The sequence below is a fragment of the Necator americanus genome, chromosome III, assembly GCF_031761385.1.
Source record: "Necator americanus strain Aroian chromosome III, whole genome shotgun sequence".
NCBI lineage: Eukaryota > Metazoa > Nematoda > Chromadorea > Rhabditida > Ancylostomatidae > Necator > Necator americanus.
Window position 1 is genome coordinate 19179356 of NC_087373.1, and position 13074 is coordinate 19192429.

The 13074-nt window shown below is 40.9% G+C and overlaps 1 protein-coding gene across 2 annotated transcripts in view; it reads right to left on the minus strand.

The window, feature by feature from the left end:
• Positions 1-385: 385 nt before the first annotated feature.
• RB195_010085 (uncharacterized protein) overlaps positions 386-13074 on the minus strand; it is a gene marked incomplete at both ends in the record, with an annotated part of 19255 nt that continues 6566 nt past the window's right edge. For both annotated transcript variants that reach the window (XM_013441458.2, XM_064190927.1), the window contains 7 exons: positions 386-531; positions 6452-6610; positions 9142-9271; positions 9847-9934; positions 9998-10099; positions 10198-10376; positions 11950-12027. In XM_013441458.2, coding sequence (XP_013296912.2) covers positions 386-531; positions 6452-6610; positions 9142-9271; positions 9847-9934; positions 9998-10099; positions 10198-10376; positions 11950-12027 — 882 coding nt within the window. The remainder of the gene's footprint in view (positions 532-6451; positions 6611-9141; positions 9272-9846; positions 9935-9997; positions 10100-10197; positions 10377-11949; positions 12028-13074) is intronic.

Genomic DNA, 13074 nt, shown 5'->3' on the forward strand with positions numbered 1-13074 from the left:
AGCTAAATACATTCAGTACTGCCCCAACTACAAGAGAACTTTGCCTTTCTTGTAGAAGTTGAGGGAACACTATCTTTATGCAATCGTTTTTGGTCAGTACAGGATTTTTTTTTGACATTTGCAGAAGTATGTTTTCCTCCAGTTAGTTTGTCGCTGTACTGTACGATCGTCATTGACGGGTTCACTCCTAACAACGATGGATATATGTAGAGGATATAAGATAAAATCAGGAGCTCAATACAACGCAGAACTGTGACATTCATGTCTTCGATTAGACGACCATGGTCCAGAAAAGGAACGAAAATTACCCAAAACAATTGAAGTACTCAAAAACAATATGTTATACAGTGCAATAACCCTACAATAAACACCATACTTATCGGATTCATGAAGTCAGAAAAAGAATTGCACGTTGAGCTGCCTCTTGCTTTGCTCCTTCCACTGTTGAATGCTCTCCAGGAAATATATAAGGCGTTCGCTGTTGTTCACCAGGTTTCGCGAACACTATTTTCAGCAAACACTGAGTAAGTCCTGAAAAGAACAACACAACTGCAGTCGAAGACGAACGTCACACTAACACTTATTTTATGTGTTCCTGGGAAATGATCGTGTAACCAGATGACATCATGCCGAATGCAAGAGCAGGGCAAAAAGTGTTCTCGCCAAATAACAGTGCAGAGTGTCTGCCTCGCTTTAACGCGACTGGCTCATTTTGAACGGGGAACAAAAACTCTCATGTCCACAACATTGTCATGAGTAGTTTGAATGCACGCATTTTTGATGAAAAGTTTTCTCCGGGTAAAGTACAAAACATGTTCCAATGAAAAGTCCTCTTCCACCCAAATGAAACATGTGATTTAACAGCAGAAAACCACCGAGACCTAGCGTAAAAAAGAAGAGAGATAGACAAGTTGTGTACAAAGTGTTGAATGGTGGATTTCAAGAGCATTTCAAGTGCGAGGGCCCAAGAGATCCAAGTATTCTTATCTTCTCCAAATTCTCAGACGTTTAGTAGAATGAAGCAGTCTGATGTTGCAAGAAGCATCTTATCAAACGATCAGAAGAAGGAACGTAGAGAGGTGGGCACCATAAATGACCTCCTAATTTGCGAATTAGATTCGCTGGTCTAATTACACACTCTATCTCGATATTTCGTTGGCATGAAATACGATGAGAATGACTACGAGTAAGCGGAAGGCAATTTTTCGAGAATATCACTGTTCTATCCACGGATCTCCCTCACTAGAGGGATCACAGCCGGTTAGTCGCGAGGCTACGTGGCGCGTCCCCGGGTGGCGGATAGGGGGCTAATCTCGGACCAAAAGCGACCTTGTGCCTGCCCAGAGACGCAGGTGGATTCAGGGGATGGACTCCCTGTTTCTGCTGAGCCAGGACTGACTCATTAGGGAGGCGGTTTGGAGTCGCCTTCAACAAATAAGCTCCATATGTCCACTCCGGGAGAACGGAAGTTCTCCCAAAAACTCATGGGACTAGAGGCTTGCAATCTGCTCATGGGTTTCAAATTCTTATGCAAAACACAGTAATAGAAAAGAGTCTCCTGATTCCGGAGGAAAGCCTGTTACGGCAGCGCCAGGAAGGATGGGGTTGCAGGAGTCATATAGGCTACCGAAACGGAAAAGGACTAGGATGACGATCTGTACTCATAACGCACGTACGCTTGCATCGAAGATCTGATGATGCAAGCCAAGAAGATTAAGTGCGACGTCATCGGACTGATCGTTCTATACCACAGCATGATTCACACAGTGACACAAAAAAGTCTCTTTAAAATCTTCGATGCAGAAAAGTACGAATTTTATTTGAAGAACAGAAATATAGATAGGAAGAACAACTTATTCATTTAGTGCGATCATAATGATAAAGGTAACGTGATGTATACGTAATTAGTGGACTTTGAAAACAGAAGACTACTGCGGACAATTATTACTGGCTCTATGAAGACCCTCTTCGGAGAAGCTCATGTGTTACCAAAGCGAGTTGAAAATAATGGGAACTCTTGCACCAGAAATGCAAACTTTTAAAAAATGGTAAATAGTCAAGGTACATGCCGCTGGTCAGTGGTCTTAATCAGTCTTTCGCCGGAATTTTGAAAACCACTCCAGAAGTTTCTACACGAAGAACATCGATCCCGATTTCGACGGCGTTATCTTGCTGTTCCTTCCGTTGACATATGCCTAGTTGTTACCAGCTCTTCCGTGGAAGTTGTTCAGAGAGAAGCTCAGCTGCCATACCACACCTTCATGGAAGTAGCGTCAAGTGGCAAGAGACTCAAAATCCCAGCAAACGCAGGCTTAACATAAATTTACTCTGAAACATTCTACGCTTCGCCACAGAATCTGAAAGCTAGTATAACTTCGGCCTCTCTGGGTTTTCGCTTTAAAAATATGGAGAGAGATCCATTTTTCATCACAGATGACAATTCTTTGGATCGAAAGCTGGTTCCTGAGGTACCACAACATTTCAATCGATGCTCGCGTTGGGCACAATTAACTTTCATTCGTCGACCTTAATAAGGTTGCGTAATATAAGAACAGTGGCGGATAATGATACCTCCGGTTCTTGTGAGAATGTTCGATTGCTAATGGTGGCATTCATCTCAGCAACGTGACGTAAGGTTTCAGGAATCGTACTAAGATCCTTTAGAGCAGGGTTCATCCTTGAGCTTTATGACTCTGTTAGCAAATCATTCGAGCAGTGTCATACCTGGACCTTGAGACATCGGTGTCTTCAACATCTGAGATTTTCTTTAAAATGGAATCTCTCTCTTGCATTTATGCGTTGATCCCGAGAATTATGGAGAAGATCCCCGGTTGCGAATTTTCTAGCCTGCAGTCCATCAACGTAAACATATTCGGTAGCGATTGTAATAGAAAATCATAATAACATGACAGCAAAACTGCCAAGACATTCAAATGATGCAGAGATTCTTAAGGTAAAAAAATATTTTAATGCAAAACAAACTGAGTGATGATGTCAAAATTCTTTCACTCGTTTCTATTCTTCACTCGTATTTGACTCGTATCAAAGAAGTGTTGACAATGTCGCTGTCAAGGTCAAGCGTGTGATGGGATTTTCCCATTGTAGGGTCGTAAAGGGAGTGGGGCAGAGGGGTAAGAGGTAGGTGGAAATATAGTTTATTGTTCAACCTGCTCAGACTTAAATCAGTTCTAATTTCATCTCCAGAAATTGACATATTTGCAAATTCTTACTGCGCTAAGCGGTGTTTGATGTCAGCGTCGTGCCTACATCTTAATCCATGCGCACTCAAGTGTCGTCGAATTTGCAAAGCACCCAAGCAAATCACATCACCTGCTTAAAGGCAGGATACCACGAATCTGTGGTGGTACGGATTTCAGGTGGAATATCCGTAAGGGGCCGTAGATTATGGAGACCGGGGTGATTCCGCCCATCTCTCCCTGAATCACTGCAAGCAGCCGGCCCCTGAAAGCTGTTTTGTACGATGCCTTCCATTGCAGCGCGCCACCCTAGCGTCTCTTACTGCCTATCGGGGCAGTCCGAATTGATTTTCGACGAATCGCATTGCGGAGGCGGCGCGAGGAGTGGAGCGTTGCAACAGATGGCATTCTGGAGGCGGCTGTTTACAGTGATGCAGGGAGAGATGGGCGAAACTACCCCCGTCTCCATAATCTACGACCCCGCATACGGATACTCCACCTGAAATCCGAACCACCTCAGATTCGTGTTATGCTGCCTTTAAAAACATTCATAAGAAGAAAACGTTCAGCGTTGAGCAAAATGCACCATGACAACAGCGAAAAAGAAACCAACACTTTCTCTCGACAATGTGTTGGCTAAGGAGGTAGAAACTTGAAACTGCTCCCAAAAAATTAATGTCTCGATGTTATATCGTTTTCTGTAGCTGAACCATCGATTTAGTGGAATTTAATGGCTATAAAACTCAAAGTCTGCGCGCATTGCTTGGTCTGGACGATCGCAGATAACATCGTGAAAAGAGCAACTTGAAAAATCTTTTCATACTCTTTCGTAGAAGAAGATTCGCCTACAAAATAGACAAGCCATCGTTCTTCGGGACCTCCTAGTTTTGAAATTCAGATGGGAAAAATTAAAAATTCTAGCACTTCTTTCGATGTCCCATCTAAATTTTGAGAGAATCAGACGCTCCGAAAAGGAAAATTTCTGCATAAAGGAGTTTCTTTAGACCCCCTACCCGAATATGCGAGTGATTTTTTGAAGAGCCATTTCATTTTCCGCGATTGGAAAACCTGCTAAAATTCCGAGTTTTGCTCGAATATGAAAAAGCGTGAGATCTCGAATAAAGTCTAGTAACTCGGAGCAACTAAATGGAATTTCTTCCCACCTTTGCTGTAAAGGAAACCATCTTCCATTAAATTGCATGAAAAGTACTTCTTAACTTGCTCTTATCACGAAGTTATCTGTGATCTTCCAAACCTAACCTAACTGTGCTAGAATCTGAGCTTTTTGGCAATAAAATCCTATCAAATCCACGGTTTAGCTGCTGAAAACAATGCAACATCGAGATAATCATCTGTTAGGAATAGTTCCAAGTTCCTATCTCTTCAGCCAACATGTGTAAGAAAATGTTGATTTCGTTTTCGCTTTCCTTTTTCGCTGTTATTTTGGTACTTTTTGCTCAACGCCATAAATTTTCTTTTCTACGGGTGTTGCAAAAGTTTGGCTCACCGCAGCGTCGAATCTCCGCGGTCCCGTTATCGCATTGTCAAAAAAAAAAAAATTAAAAAATCACATTAAAAAATTGGAAATTTACTTTATCTACAACTTGGTTTTTCTTCGCTTCTGTCAGCTACCGAATTTCGCATTTGCCATTGATTATTCGACTAACTTTCGACATTGAGTTTTCAAGAAAATTCCCAATATATTAACTGGGTATTTGAGAGAGTCGTTTCGCACCAGCACGCTTGACCCTGAACGAGGTACTAGGCAGTATGATCAAAAATTCGCAATCTTCACTACCCATTTCTTCGCTGGGTGTGTATGTTAGCTAACGGGACACTCCCTCAACTCGACAGCTATAATGCTATGCAATAACCAAAATACTAGTAAATAAAATATCAGACTATTATTTATTTCAACCCGCCAAAATCCGCATTGAATCCGCACTAGTGCTGAAGAAGATTTGTAAGTGGAAAATCTGACCCAGAGAATTTGAGGAGTAATTCTCTTCGAAACTTATTGATTCCAACCCTTTTTTTTAGGAATCGTTGGAAAGAAGTGTAGAGGTCTCAGTGGAACTACGGTGCAAGACTTGTTGTGATATAACTCTTGGCTCTGCTAATACTTCGAAGTGCAGTTATTAAACCAAAATTTCAGCTGGATTTCTGCAGATGTCGCCGTTTCTGGACCTAACGTCAGCAATCAGAACGAGTTTGTCGTTGATATTCATCAGTATTTCCTGACAAATTTAAGCTAATTCAGTTTCGTTGCAGACGCATTCATCCTTCAAAATAAACCTAGGTTCAACAATTTTACCTACATTATGAACTCGTATTTTTGTAAGCATTGTGTTGATGTCGCCGTAGCTATTGCTGCACTACTACTACTCGACCGGACCCACTATTACTCGATTGGTCTCAACCACTACTACTTCTGTTTTCCGTGACCTGCCTTGGCAATTTGGAAAAAAATCATTCTTCACTGATGTTACAATTCATGCACAAAGACTACCACAGAAATTTGTTTGATATGATTCCTAATGAATAAAATAAAAAAATGCTGTCCTCCAAAACGCAGTACAGAAAAACTTAAATTTCGTTCGCAGCATAACGCAAAGCTTGTTTTGTGGGCACTACATAAGTTGATCTTATAAAGGCTGTGAAGGTACAACTCAGCAATTTGTGAAAAAGGAGTTGAAACACATCTAACTTCAGCTTCTCGATTTCAAAAAAAAAATTCCATTTTCCACACAGTTTGATGGTTTTTCTCGAATATCTGCCCCGTACTCGCGAGAGGTCGTCTAGACAGTGAAAGTCATCTAAACAAAAACTTGGTGAAACGCAGTTCCAAATGGTCTTCTGAACAGTACTGAAATAAGGAACCAGGAGGATATGACAAATAAGCTAACTATTCTACAGAATGGAATTACGAAAATCTGAATTCTTGAGGAAGCAATCGAAGAACAAGCACCTGAACTATACGGTCTGTTTTGAAATCAGGATCCAAATCTTTTCCTCATCCGCAAGAATAGTACTTCATAGTAACAACAGTAATAGTGTAGCGAAGTGTCGCTCGTGCAAGATGATAGGTGATAGATCGCTGCATACCGCTTCACTACTCACGTTCACAAAATTTACTTCTGTGTCAGATGGCATAAATCAGAGGCAGTTGTGATGGTGATGATGCTTTCGAACAAATTTTTCATGCTTTTTCAACCAGTGTTGAAAACCTCATGTGTGTGGATAGGAAAACTCACCAAAAGCTGATTTGTTCTCAAGGATACGGTATTCCTGAGTTGGAGCGTCAAACTTCTTTGTATCTGACAATAATTCCTCAACAGATGCGACAGAATTCACGGCGAGGGGTGTACTGAGTTCATAGTTGTTGGTCGCACACAGCACATCGTCATCGGGCACTAAAAAATACGGAAAATAAAAGACATCGGTTGATTACTGCTACATTATAGCTTTTCAGCATTCGTAAGTGCCGTGCTGGATCGAGAATGGGAGGTACACATAGGCACATCGCATTTGAATTTCGCTGCTACTCAGTAAATCCGTTCATAGAGGTGATAGTCGGACTCGGTGCTCCGTCCCGCTTCACTTTTTGATGGTTGACGAAGTGACCCTTCCATTTCTGATCCATTGGAAAAGATCTCCTATTTTGGATGGTTGGCGAAATGATCCTCACCTCCTGAGCTGGACTCTGAGAACTAAACCCCTTTCACACGATGAGTGTCCGGCTCCCTCCTATCGCACCTATGAATCGGTTATGGAGATATGGATTACCGTCGGGTCACCCTACACTTTACAGTTACACACCTTCTGCCGTAACACCCAAGAAGAATTGCCGCCATAAGTTATAAATGTGGAAAATATGAAAAACAAGTTCATTAAATATATAGATAGACTAATATATAATGATATATATAATGAATATAATAATATATAATGAATATAATGAATATATAATATATATAATGAATATATAATGAATAAACCAAAGTAAAGATAAAATAATATAATAAACCATACGTGGAACAAATATAGGGAAACGAAAATGAATTCACAGCATTTACATGCGATTTGGAGGTGATTTTACCCTGATCGGTGATGAATGCGGATTTTGGTGGGTTAAAATAAACATTTATATCTTGACGCAAAAGAAATCTAGAAGGGAATCTATAATTTGTTTATAGAGGAAGATTTGCATTGAAAAAGAGTTAGATTAACGTTTTTGGAGAGAATCTGGCTTTTCATGAAAAGAAATGGAAATTTCAACAAATTTCTCAACTTTCTCTCAACTAGTTCTTTGAGAAAACGGAAAGAGGCGTTGAAAAAGTAAAACAAGTTTCCTGAGGAAAAGATTCCCTTATAACACATCTCGAACTAATAAGTTTTTATAAGGAAGTAGTTGAGCTATTGGACTTTGTTTGAAGTCACACACATTTCGACACGCTTCCAAAAATCCAAATTTTCGCTCTTTTCTTTGTTGCGCGACGACTACGGCAGCGCGACTGAGAAATCTGTTGCAATTGTTTGATAGAGCATCAAGGGAAACCTTTAATTACTTTATTAGGAATTATTTTCTCCGCAGGTGTCCTGATTCACTCCAAGCCTAGTTCCGATAAATGCAAAATTAAGAGGAAACTTTACAAATTTTCTCAATTCTCGATTCCAGACAAAAAACTAGAATGTTAGAATAGCCAAATTTTGCAGAAATATAGACATAATCTGTCTCCACAACACCGCAAAATTGTATTGCACACACTTCTCCGTGAACATTGTTATTCAACAACAATGTGCGCTCTGCTTTGCAGTAATGGCATCCCTATTTCCTGCCGTTGTAGCTGCTTTTCTGCATTGTAGTGACTTTTTTGAGCTGTAGTACGAAAAATAATCATTGTTGGATTAAAATATGCTAGCCCTTTTACTCCGCATCCAGAAGTTTCACTTTTATCAGTGATTGATCTATGGCCATACAATAAAAGCGACGGTGCATCGCGCTACCTTTCTCAGCAGCACTCCACGAAGTTGTCACTGGACCCCTCACCAAAATACGAAAAAGCTATTTTAAAAAATGGACGGATCTTCGATATATTGTATTAGTCGTAGAGGAGGAATCTCTTAGTACTCAATGTGAAATCACCTTTTTCTTGTATAAAATGGTGACACAAAAATTGTAGTATTTAGATCTTGCAGTTGCGATAGCAAATTAATTTCTCAGAAGGAAGAAAATTTTTGGGCAGTTCGTGCGTTTTGAACAATTACTTTAGTTAATTTATTGTTATTTTATTAATTACTGATTCAGAAGAGCAAGAAAACGCCAAATCGTCCATTATTAAGATTGGTTCCAGGGCACAGTAGTTCCATTGTTAGAAGCATAAAGGATAAGATTCCTAAAAATCACTTTGTGGCTTGTATGCCCTCATCTTAAGTGGACTATTTTCCCTGTGCAAGTTTCGAGTCCTCCTTAATCATTTATTCAAATACTACACTATATTTTTAGGGGCGGAGGAGCGCAGTCAGACGAACGCTGCGCTGTGGATACAATCGTTTGAAGGTTCGAATCCCTCCTAGTTCAAACCAAGCTCTCCATCCTTCCGGTATCCATAAAACGGTACCCACTTGTGTGGGAGGAAAAAACAATCGGCTAGCCCTCGCAAATCATTGTAAGGCTGCACGCGCGTTCATAAACCTCAAACGAAGTCTGAGTTAAAGTCAAACGGAACTTCCCCATAGGAACTGGTCAACATTATCCTTTATCCTCTATGACACGATTTTACTTTAAAGTCAAGTATCGAATACGACCTTACGAAACCCTCTTGCTCTCATCCCCTTCCTATCCCTGTTGAGAAAATCCCAACGTCCCCTCTATCCTAGCCGCTTGAATACTAACTACTGAAACAACCGAAGTGGAATGTTAACCACTGTTAACCTAACGTACCTTTGTCTAAGTCCGGTTCTTCATTCATGTCAGCAACACATTTCATTAGAATCTCAAGCATCTTCTGAGAAGCTAGGTTTTTAGAAGTCTTTTTTTGCTTAGCCACACCTTTCACTTCTTGTCCGACAACCTAAACAATGAAATCGTCATTGAGAGCGCCATAGTACATCAGCATTAATTTCTCCTTCGTTTCAGTGTAGCACATCAAATTGATGATGTAGGGATCTCTCAACAACTGGATGGAAGTAGGGAAGCACTTCAAAATTATGTCATGATCACCTCAATTCAGCCTTGCAACCAAAAAAAAAAGCATGAGAAACAGAAACTGCTCTATCTGAAAACTGCAGACGTGCTGCGATTTCCATCTTCCTATTAACTGTAATATGTGGCATCGTTGGGGTGAGGACCTACAACCAAGACTGTTTCTCACGCCCGTTTACTGGACTAATAAGCAGAGTTGAGCACTCAAAGTCGTGAACTACATTTCTACCTTTATCTATTCGTGGAAAGATCCGAACACCGTCTATTTCGTGGCAACCTCTCTTTAAATTCTGTGAACTCAAAAATATGCTATAGTCGGTCAGCTTAAGCATGCTCGCCTCTCACAGAGCTTCGGGTACTTAAATATAACAGTACAGGTGTTCTTATCAGAAAGCATTCTACTGAAACCAAAACAAAAGCACGAGAACTCGGTGCATTTCTCACCTTGCATATCGTCGTGTAAATTCTATCGTTCGGAGGACCTTCTTCGATGAAAGAGTACTGCGGCAGATCAAAGCTTTTTCTCTGGCATCTAAAACAACATGAGCGCTACTTCCTTCCACATCTACAGAGAAAAAAAGAAAGAGGAACTAACAGTTGCAAAAGTTTGCCAGAGTAATTCTCGTTTTGACTAGCAGGAGAGGACATCTCTTCTTCGCATGGCTCATTGCGAGAATCTCCGAAAGGAAGAGCGTCACTAAAATTGAAGGCGAACACAGCAATGAGCAAACTAATGCGTTTAGAGTTTTAAACGGGTAATTTACAACACATCTGCAAATAAGGGGAAAACATTACACGGCCTGGTGAGCTTCTTCCTTCGTTGCACCAGGAATTCCGAATTCGATGTGTCGACCTTTTTTGATGATTTCATGTAGCATCGCTCGAGCAGCCAGGTGTTTTGCAGCTTTCTTTGTTTTGGCTTTGCACGTCACGGAATTACCAGATAATTGACAAGTGAAACCAAAGTTCGGTACCTAGACAAAAGTAACTCAAGTAATCAATATAGAATCTTCAGTTTTTGTCACGCAATTTACCGCCAATCCAAAAAGTTTTTCCTGATATAGTTAATGTTGTGTAGACGAACAAAGTAACCCTCTGTGTTTTGTAATAAAGTTAGATATGGCAGGGTCAAAACGAAATGGAACTCGGTGCATTTGCGTAAACAGATGCTCGGAGCGTTGCGGTTAGGATCGAGGAGTGGGGACGAATTCTCTCTAGTACCATAATTCGCTGCAGTTCACGATGGCCCACCTCGATTCCAACCGCGGCCTTCACCGTGCCACTTCGAGCGTTGTCACTTACGCAGATGCACTGAGATTCTTGCCATTTTCACCCAACTATACATCCACTTTCTCACAGTTTAAAAACGAACGTAGCTGCCTAGTCCTCAAAAGATCACTAAAATTTAGGGACTGAGTGGCAGGTGTATGGAAAGGTGCTTTATTACACAATAAAAAATAAGAATTGAACGCAACGAAGCAATTACAGATTACAATAAAACATTACAAACGACGAAAAACTTCGAAGCTCGATTATCGTGCGCTTTTAAGACAAGCATGTCCAACTTCTTGGAGTTGTAAACCCACAATTCGGATATTATCCCTGCTTAAAGGCCCCACGAATCTGGGGTGGTACGGGTTTCAGGTGGGTTATGCCTATACGGAGTCGTAGATTGTGAGAAAAGGGGTGATTCCCCGTCCATTTCTCCCTGCATCAGTGCAAACAGCCGCCTCTAGAATGCTGTTTTGTATGGCGCCATCTATTGCAAGGCTCCACCCCTTGAGCCGCCTTCGCCCTGCGAAAATCAGTTCGGACTGCCTCGATAGGCAGTGACGGACGCTACGCGTGCAACGGTGGCGCGCTGCAATAGAAGGTATCGTACAAAATAGCATCCAGGGGACGACCCCGGAATGCAGTTTCTTATGACGGGTTCTGTTGCAGTACGCAACGTTAGCGCCCCGCCTGCGATTCGTCGAAAACCCATTCGGACGAGTCGCAGGCGGGGGGCGCTGCAATAGAGGAAGTCATAAAAAACAGCGTTCCGGTGTTGTCCACTGATGCAGGGAGAAATGGGCGGAATCACCCTCTTCCTCACAACCTACGACTCCGTATGGGCATAACCCACCTGAAACCCGTACCACCCCAGATTCGTGGGGTGATGCCTTTAACAATATAGTGATGAAACTGAGCACTGCTTACAGCAGCCTTGCTCTTATCACGAGAAGACGAATCCTTTTCTACTTCTCATGTTTTGTTGTAATAATAGTGATAATAATAATAGTTGTAATTATAATCATGATTGTAATGGCTGGTTCTTAATTTTTGGTATGCAAATGCTAGGAACAACTTGAATGCTGAAACTATCAAGGTCCCCACTAGCAATTTTTCGGATTATAATACCAAACTAATCCTTCGAATAATTACATACCAATGGTTATGGTTTCTGGTCACTCGAATATTCTTTAATAATAACTTTAATAACTAGTCATTTGAATACACTGAATATGGTTTGTATCACGTGAAATTTCAAAAATCAACAGACCGAACCTCGCAAATCAGTTGATATTCCGGGGCAACACCATACACACGACGAGATCCTTCATCAAGCGCCATAACTGGAGTCTTCTAAAGACAAAAAAGAGTTCATAACAGAAATGTTAAACCGTTTGTTATGTATTTACAACTGTTTCATAATCAACTATCCTGAATCTTCTTGCGTGGTTTTGTTTTCTGGTCAACTTAACCCTGGCTATGCCACTGTTACTACTAGGATAAAGAAATTTCGGGTCGACAAGAATGAAAAATGGGAAGAAACCTTTCAAGTGTTAGAGCTGTTGTTCCAATCAGTTATAACAACCTGGTCTGATTGCACATTTTTTTTTCATTTTTGACTGATTTTTCACTATTTTTTGAATAACACAATATGTAAATACAAATGTAATATGTTAAATTAGTCTGAATGTCCGGCTAAAGCCGGACTTCAGACTTTCTGTGATTTTAGCTTTGCTCCCCTTCACTGATCAATGGAAGTTCATAGTAGTGACATTTTCTGTAAAATCAGAATTCTCTTTTTCTAGTAACGTTTTCTTCTCTCTTTTTTACTATACATAAAGGCAAAAGATTTCATATGTCTTCTTTCTAACGCGTCAGCTCTACATTTCGAGAATACTCGAACTTTAGCTTCAAACACTCCTTCGGTTTCTATATAATATAGACACAATTCTAAAGCATTACTCGAAGTATGGGTGTTCTTCCTCTTTTCCCCAACAGCTATCAAAGAATGATGTTTTAACATAAAATGAAGTAAACAGCATCATCGCACTGATAAAGATAAGTTCCACATCAGATCATGTAAGCTGTTGGGTACTATTTAAGCAGCCGTTTGTGTGGGTATTTCCACTTTCTGAAGAAGGCATGGCACCAAGTTGAGGCAAACGTGCAAGGAAATAGATGCGACGATAACAGATAGGATTCATAAAGGTGCAATGCAACACGTGCAGTGGCCATGAATATGGGACTGTTGCAACGTCTAATTTACCTTTCGCGACATCTGCACAAAGTTATTGCGCACCGATCCGACGCCGTGGGACCCATCATACTCCATTTCAAAGCTATCTGGTGTTGGTGCACCAATTCGACGGCATCGGACCCGTCGCACCCGCTTCTATAGGC